The sequence below is a fragment of the Lolium perenne genome, chromosome 7 (assembly GCF_019359855.2).
Source record: "Lolium perenne isolate Kyuss_39 chromosome 7, Kyuss_2.0, whole genome shotgun sequence".
NCBI lineage: Eukaryota > Viridiplantae > Streptophyta > Magnoliopsida > Poales > Poaceae > Lolium > Lolium perenne.
Window position 1 is genome coordinate 17,999,442 of NC_067250.2, and position 8,959 is coordinate 18,008,400.

The 8,959-nt window shown below is 39.4% G+C and overlaps 1 protein-coding gene across 5 annotated transcripts; it reads left to right on the top strand.

Annotated features, from left to right (window-relative positions):
* The first annotated feature begins 1,137 nt into the window (after positions 1-1,137).
* LOC127311289 (tRNA-specific adenosine deaminase TAD3) lies at positions 1,138-7,517 on the top strand. 5 transcript variants are annotated; one of them, XM_051341694.2, is made up of 10 exons: positions 1,138-1,340; positions 2,327-2,393; positions 2,479-2,530; positions 3,167-3,237; positions 3,498-3,619; positions 4,093-4,175; positions 5,759-5,840; positions 6,101-6,550; positions 6,726-6,835; positions 6,916-7,517. In XM_051341694.2, exons 2-10 carry the CDS (start codon positions 2,336-2,338, stop codon positions 7,127-7,129), a joined length of 1,242 nt encoding a protein of 413 aa, XP_051197654.1. In that variant the 5' UTR covers positions 1,138-1,340; positions 2,327-2,335; the 3' UTR covers positions 7,130-7,517. The 5 variants fall into 5 exon arrangements, with proteins under 5 accessions (XP_051197654.1, XP_051197657.1, XP_051197656.1 ...); XM_051341697.2 differs by having other exon boundaries at positions 6,101-6,514; XM_051341696.2 differs by having other exon boundaries at positions 1,138-1,333.
* Positions 7,518-8,959: the final 1,442 nt, after the last annotated feature.

The window sequence follows — 8,959 nt, forward strand, 5'->3', positions numbered from 1 at the left end:
TTGAAAGAATACTCAACAATTATCTTATCTTTACTATCGACTAAGAGCTGGTGAGATAGCTTCAAATTCTGCTAGGCTTTACTTTGTTAGGCATGCAATGCTGCACCTCGATCATGCCGTTGTATTTGTTTTTCAAAATGGGAGTCTAGCTCTAGCCTCTGCATCAAAACCATCAATACGATGCACACGACTTTGCTTTATTTGCATAAAACCCAGTACCATGTATAAAAAAAATCAGGTTTTACAACTCACAGATCACTTAAGGTTGGTACAAAAATTAACCAACAAAACAAGAGATAAACAAAGCTCCTCTATATATAAAAAAAATCAGGTCATGCCATCATATATATGTCAGATTAGTCAATTTAAGCTCTATGATTGTGTGAGCTAGTAGCACATAGGAGCTCGGTTGCATGGCAAGTTTGCAATCCATGTGGAATGCCATGAAAATAGCGGTTCTCCTCATATAGATCGCCGGCAGCAAGGTGGACGAACAGGTGGGTATATCTTATTCTTGTCCTGCATAAAGCCACCATAATCACCATAACGACAATGCTGGTTGACAAGGCTTTAGCTTTAGGGACTCTTGTACAACGTCGAGCGCAGGTTCGAGGCCCCCACCCCCTCACACCGCCAGAGCGGCTAGAAGAGGAGGAAGGGACCTGTCGAGTCCCGATCGTGGACGGCGAGGATAAGGAAGATGGAGGCGGCTGCCCTAGCTTCCGCCTCTCTTTGTTTCACAGGATGAGAGAGCAGATGAGTACTTGCTAATATGTTAGGATGGGAAGTGAACTCAAATCCAAGAGGCTTAATACTTTACATTTTGTTACTTCTTGGGTGAGATAGAGTGATTTTTTTCGTAAGTCAACCCTAAGAACCATGACATATAAAGTATAAAAATGCATAATTTGATTGACTGACAACTATCCAACATCCTACTACTACATGTATACATGGTAACCCCCTTTTCTCTCCGCTTACTCACCTTGTCTTTGTTGTAAAGTGAAACTTGTCTGATCGTGTTCGGTGCCACACTGGACACATGACTGAAGATAACACGTGATCAGCGTGGAAGGAAAACAAACTGTTTTTTCTTATAGAACAGGAAAAGGGTATTCCAAGAAGGTCCTTGAAAGTGGGCCGGTGATGGGCCACCCTTGTTGTCCCCTTTGCTCTGCGCCTCTGCCCCTCCCAGTCCCAGTATCGCTTCCTGGTTCCCTCGCCGGATATTTCACAGCCGCAGCCGCCGGGAGGCCCCTGTCCGTTCACCGCCGGCGGCCGAATCGGCTCGCCGCCCTCCCCTACTGACGAAGAATCCCATGCGCACTCAAGAGTAAGCTGTAAGCGCTCCTTGGCTCATTCTATCTGCTGATGCCTAGTTAGGGTTTCCACCTGCTGAGCATTCGTATTGCTACTTTACCCAGATATATAAAGTTTCTCTGCGTGGTAGTGGAGTTCTTATCTTATGTAAGAACTTCAAATATCTTGCCTCCGATGCGGGGCTCCTAGTATTTCAGGTTGTTATTTTTTTTGCGAGGAAGATTGTTCTTCTGAGACGAAATGGCACCAACGTTGCAAATTCTCACTTTAACTCTGGAAAATTGTTTCCTTCAGTTAATGTAAAGTTGGTAATGGAGATTTCGAACACAATGTAAAAAATTACCGATGTCCAGTAATATACTTTGGTCCATTGCACACACAGCTCACTGTTTCAGCACATGTGCTGGCCTTTCATGTAAATCAAAATAAAGAGAAAATCGACCGCTCGCTGTGGCTAGCTCATATCAGGCATCTCTCGCCTGGAAGTCGGATGTATAATTTAACATGATGTGTCAAGGGATCGAATTATGGGCCTGTCACTGTAGGAACCAGCCATAAGTGAAATCGGATTAGGATGCTGTAGTTTGTAAAATTTTAGTCCAGCGTAGAGTTGACAGTGAGTTTGGATAAGCTGAACACTGAGTTAGGACTTATGAGGCCTGTTTATCCTTAAATCATAATGAGAAGAATATCCCATACAGCCATACGTGATTAATTAGGTAACATTTGCTTTTGCCTGAGCATGATTGATACTTTTTTGCTGTTAACTCAGCACATGCTTCTGCTCTAGTCCCACACCTACTACACCTTCACAACTATTTGGCTCTGATCTTCACATTATCCATGGTTATTAGTCGCTTTCTCTATTTATCGTACTTATCAATATGTTTCTAGAATTTCTTGCTCAATGCTTGTTTATTGGTCCATTCTCGTCACTTGCAAATTAAGATTATTTAAGAACCTGTCTGTGACTTATTTGTTTCTTGACTTTGGTTTCTATTGAAAGTTGGTCGCCATGGCGTGGGAGCTTACAGAGGTTGCTGGTAACCTAACGTCCCTCCAACATTCTACAGGTATCTCCTTAAATTACTATAGTTCTTTTTATTGCTATTCTAGTTTCAGATCTTCTCATTCTTTTCCTTTTCCTTCTGTTGCCAGTTGATGTGCTAGCTGCGAAGATTGAACCCCATGTAGCCAATGCCCTTATCCGGTAATAAAATTTTCCTCTAATTTTTTGTTTATTCAGCTGGTAAATTTTCGGCTACAGTTTATCACACTCTAATTGCAATTAACAAGGTTTTAGGTGAGCAATATTGCTGCATGTTCTTACCGGATGTTTTTTTTATTAAATGCCAACTCTGATGAGTAGAAAGTAGTTTTTGTTTGATTCATTGCGGTATAAGTCTGGAGTTCAAATTCAATTGATATTTGGTTAATACATCTAAATAACCCTCTTGGGTTCCATTTTCTCAACCACAAGTTTTGGATACAAATTGAACATAAGTTAGTTAAATAATTTAATTTGTTAAGTGGCAGAATAATTTCATAAAAGTGGATTGTGGATTAGCAGATTACAACTCAAAACTTACAACTCAAAACTGCAACTCTTGAGTTTAGTTAATATTCATCCACATAGAACTGACATTGAATTCTATTTGCATTTTATTCTTTATTTTTGTAATTGTTTTATACTTGCAAAGGGCACATCAGAAATCAAAGGCATGCCCTGAATTTTTTTTTAAAAATTAATCTGGGTTCTTCCCTGGTTGTTTGTCCACGCACAAACTTTTAAAATCATTTTGGAAATATTCAAGGCAATGACTTGTTAGTGTGACTGACATTTCAGGCAATTGAATCAGGTATGCCCATTAGAGAATCTGCGGCATGTTAAGCGGGTGCGTCGGCGTATTGAATGTGGTAGTATATACATTTTTTTATCTAGTTATGTATTATTTTCTGTTGCGCTTTGAGTGCATATACTTCCTAATTTCATTACACATGATCATTGAAGTCATTGTATAGCTCAATATATACTGCTAAGTGCATCATGTCAGAGCCCTTAAGAGTTGGAAATGCTAGCAAGATCATGTATAAATTGCGAAGTAAATCTGAGCAGCTCACTATAGTAAAAACTGGGTATGCCATGTTGACCAGTAATTGTTTTTTTTCTTTTGCAGAAAAACCTGAGCTATCGATCATCTTATGCCTTCCCTTTGGGCCTGAAAATTGTAAAAATGGGTTTCCCGATCATGTACAGAAGGTAGTAGAGACTTACCAGTTGATACCTTTTATTGCCAAAGTAAGTCCCCCCATTATCCTTGGGGAGCTTAACTCCTATTTATTCCTTTTGTCGGGCATGGGGACGAATTTTCAGGTCATAAAATAAGCACATAAAAATGGCAACATTAGGCCACCAGCTAGTTCTTACTATTCATTCTGAAACTCTTCATACATTTTTTCATGGATGGAAATGTAGTTTCAGGTTTGATCTCCGCAGCAACTACAACCAAGTTTTCTGTGTCTGACTTGTTGACAATCCAAAAGTGGTGCATTTTGTCGTGAATAATTCACTGATATCGGGAGCATTGGTTAAGTTAAATACTTAAGTAAATTTATTTTGATTTGGAAAAAAGGTGGATCGTAATGTTACTAGATAAAGCTGTGTAACTAAATAGTTATCACTCTGATGTATAAAAATAGGATCAACTGATTGGGTTTAGAGGTGAAAGGCTGTCATATGTTGATATTTAATATTGGCAAAGTTTTCCGCAGGTTGCCAGTTGTCCTGCTATGTCGAAAGAGGACTGGGAGGAACAGTGCAAACTTTGGCCAACTTCTTATCATCCCCCGCATGAGTATGTTCTGATAATGTATCATATTTCCGACGTTCTATTAATTTTACTGCTGCTGGTTACTCCTGTCCTGTATACTTGGTTGCTTTGAACAAATGGGCTAGCTCTGCTAGGCCAAACCATTTGTGTAGTGTGGAACACCACCATCCTTAATCAGCATATAAGCCAAATATAGTCTGTCATGGTGAATGGTGAACCAAATAGGCTTGAAACTTTAGGGTGCTTAGCAATGATATCCTTATGTACGAGTACTGAACAGCCGGCCTTGTCAAATAAGGCTGTCCCCAGCCTAGAAAGAGATTCAAACATTTGTTACTCTGTTCAAGGGAAAGTCTATTAGGCAAAAAATAGGAGTGTTAGTTGACAGTATCATTGCTACTTATTTGACTAATTGAATCATAATTTTGCAAGATATAATTTGCAGTATCACAAATGTTCTTCTTAGCATAGATAGTGTTAACAAATAATTCTGATTTGGGATCTAATAGTTGTACGTCACAAAGGCCACAGTTGAAGTTATGAGAGATGAACCTCAGGGTCTGTTTTTTCAGTGCACTATTACTTAAACAAGGTTGTGCAAGAATATCTGGATCCTCTATGTTGCTACTTCATATTTTGATTGTCTTCCAAAAAGTTGTACTTGTTCCCTATTAGGGTTGCAGTAAAAACACATATATTTCACTGATACCATGTCTCCTGCATTATGACCCTTATATCAGATGACTAATTATACTATTTCCTTCCGTTAATATCTGGCCGAGTGAGATTACATTGACATGACTTCACTTGGGAGGCAAGCTTGCAGTTAGCCATGGCGCAGCCTATTCCAACAGCCAACCCAAGGTTGGAACCCATCCAGACTTTGAACTGAAAATTAAGCCACAATCTTCCTACTAACTTAGATACTTCCCTCTAATATTTCTGAAATCTGTCAACCAAAACTCCAAACCTTTCAACTAGATCTGAGGAACTTTCAACCAAAATTTGGATAGCATTCCACTGAAAGTCAGAAATCTTTCAACCCAAAAAGTAAAGCTCTCAGCTAGATTTGAGGAACTTTCAATTTTTTTTGGAACTTCGACTAAATTCGGTTATAACTTTCAACCAAAATTGACAAAAGCTCAAAATATAAACATTAAGACGTCCTGTTGAAACAGAAAGGGGCTTCTCACTATTTTTGGGGGAAGAAAAATCAGGCACCAACAACCAGATATGGAGCATGCATCCCGCACCTTGTACAGTGCAGCAGACGAGGGTGGGTGGCAGCAGACCATAGTGGTAGTGCTAGCCGCCATACCCTTTGAAGTTCCAACAATATCTCCTCTGCGGCCATTCCAAGCATGGCGGGAGGGAGATAAAAATAAAGAAAAAGTGTCGGGGACTGGTTTACGTTGTGTTGTGGTGAGAATTTAACCGCCGATGTGGTTAACTGCACTGAAATGTTTCCGGCGTCGAATGGAAAATTGATTTTGCTAATGTAGATTGTTGCTTTGGACGCAGTTTGACTTGCAACTTAAAAATATAGTAAATGCCATGTTGTAACTTGTATGTGGCATTTCTGATGCACTTTTCTGTTAATCTTGCAGCATCGATGGTGCATCTGGGTTTAAAGATGAGGAATTACCATCAATATTTGATTGCATGAGGACTGCTATCCAATTATCAGAGGTGGCCACTATTGGTTTTGCACTATTTTTTTATTGCGAAAGTGTCGTACTGATTCCCATTATTATTTTCTTAATATTGTTCTTGGTGTTAAGTGAGAAGTTTCTCCAACCCTGATGCAAAGTGACCTCATACCTGGTGCATAATGCAGTTTACTCTATTAACGTTGGCAAGGATAGCATGTTCTCTTATTTTCTTATTTGCATCATTAGCTTGCTAGTTCTTCAGTATAGAACATTTGGGGTTAACTTCTGCATTTCCAGGTGGGCAACGCGGCCATTATTGTTGATCCATCAAGTATGCAAATTATTTCGAAGGCTGCAGATCAAATACACCAGCATGATGCTTCTCTAAAAAGGAATACATGTGTCAGAGTGGAATCAGATGGTGCCTCCACCTTAGCTGAAACAACTGAGGATAATGATAGGAAGTTTTTGCTGTCAAGCTCACATGTTCGCAATGACTTGAAGATGGAGGTCTCCTGTATAAACTTGTGGGGATGGACGAAACAAAGGTCTTCAGAGCAGAAGAGATTGCCTTCTGAAGGTGGTTTTCTGTGGCATCCTCTGAGACATGCTGCCATAGTTGCTATTGAAAATGCTGCCGAGAGGGATAAAATGTTATTCCATACTTCAACTTCGTCAACAACCAAACTAAAATTAAAAGGTGATATGCAGGTTTGTTCTGATAATCCACCAGTAAACTGGCCAAAGGTTGTTGCAAAAGCGAGACTTGTTACTTATCTTGCCTCTATTGTTTTTTTTCTTTTTCGAAACGGATCTTGCCTTCTATTGTTGCCACTTAGCTTTCATAACCTGTGGACATTAGCTGCTGTAATAGTAGACTGAAAATAATGTTTGTTTCTAAGAAGTTCAAACTGAACATCAGGATAAAGAACAATCTGCTCATCAAGAATGCTGGAGTGACTTGTCTAGAAGAAACATGCCTTATCTTTGCACAGGATTTGACATCTATCTTGTTTGGGAACCATGCACGATGTAGGTTCACTATTGTGAGAGTATGACAGTTCTGGTCGTTGATTACTGTTTGGTGTACTGACATGCTTGTTTACCTGTAGGTGTGCTATGTCACTTGTACATCAAAGATTCAAGCGCATCTTCTATGCTTTCCCTAATCCAAATGCTGGAGCGCTGGGCAGCGTCTACAGATTGCATAGGGAGAAGAGTTTAAATCACCATTACTCGGTTTTTAGGATAAAAGTGCCCGAGCCATATTTGAATGGTACGAGTGATTTCTCTAACAAATGCTGTTCAGATTCTGCATCACCTTAGTTTGGAAACAGCATGAGCTTTTTATGAATGTTCCATGACCCCCTTATTTGGCTGATTGGCTCCCCTGCAAGTCTTCCCTTGCCACCTTCAGTACTTCGGTAGCCGTTGCCTCCTGTCTTCTAGGTGTTGTGTTGCTTGGCTTCTGCTGTGTGTGCCTTCTCTATCTGGGTGTTTGGCAACATCAGGAGCTGTGTCTTAATTGTTGGTGATGTAGAAGGCTTCAGTGCACTGGAATGTGCTTTTCTTATTTCAGGCAATTCTCGGCATCTTAGAGGGGCTTGTCTGCTTTAGAGATACTGTCCTGTGTAATCAAACTTGACATAATCAATTGTCCTGTGGAAAACATATATCTTTAGGTCATTCTAAAAATATATATCTTTAGGTGCTACCTAGTGAGTTGAGACCTTTTTTTCCCTTCGTTTTTTATCATTTGTTACTCGATCACTAATAATCAGTGATGAATCTTGCTAATAGTTTCAATCTAGGTTGATCAGATCTTTGTAATTAAGTTTCTTGCCTGATCCAAATCTACAATTTTTTGGTGAGTAGTTACCTCCGATGTTCATAAATTTATGCATGGATGTTTCAGTAGGTTGCTGCTTCAGCTAACAGAACTGCACATATTCAGTAATTTTTATGTATTTAGCTCTGATCCCCACCACATCTGTCATCGTAGCAGCATATATTTGAACAAAATGGCCCCTTTTTTTTGTTTCAGCATATTTTATTTAACAGAGCGCTCCGGCCTTTTCATCTATAAGAAAGATAACTAGATAAGAAAAGGGACTGCATACGATCATGAGCTCAGTACTACATCATTCTTTTAGATGGTTTTGTATCCTTTTAGTCTAACTGTAGATTCTAACGGAATGGTTATGTTGGAATTTATAGTCGGAGTAAAAGGATCATCGTGGCTAGCTTTCTTTAGCATCAAGATCTGTGCAAAAATGATTGGACATACCCAATACTGAAAGTTCACAAAAATTATAGAATCTTGGAAAGTGGAAATATTTTGTTGGCTTGTAGGTGTAGATGCACCCACTGCCTAAAAAAACATATTTTAAAATATTAAAAAATCAGGAAAAAAGATAGGTGCTCGTGAAAAAATGACATTTTTCTTTGACTTCTGTAAAAAAGATAATTTTCGGTGCTCCAAAATAGCTTCTCATGACACATTATTTTGTCCTTTTTTTTCCACAAAATTTTGTGTGCGAGCATAGCATGTCTACATACACCCATGATTTTTTTTCAGAACTTTTCTACATTTTAAAATTCGTATAACATACATTCATAATAGGTGCATTTGGACGTATCGGCCAAAAAACTAGGAAGGAAATTTTTAACCAGTCTTTTCCTTGCTTTAGGGGCATCTTCAGCGACTCGATGTAAAACGGATCGAAGTTATCGTTTGTGTGCAGGTGGATATGCGAGGAACAAAACCCCAACCCAGCTCCACGCAAATAGACCAACCTATTCGTGTTGACCCATTTGTGGCCCAAATTTGGGCTGAAATTGTGTCGGCGCGAACGTGTCGACCGTTCCGGTGTCCACGCTAGACCTCAACGGCCCCACCCATCATCGACTTATCATAGTAGAAATCAGTTCATTACACTACAAAAAAAAGATCCCGCTCTCACCTGGCTGATTTTTTGAACTGCCCAAGCCATAGTTGCCTACAAAATATTTTGCCCGACATATACGAGAGTGATGTTTTGGAACATGGGACCATATGCTCCCTCTCTTTTGAAATTCATCTTACAAATATTTTGTATTTAAAAAAAATTGAAACGAAAAATTCCCACGTACATCTTCACGTGCTATGCGCTCACA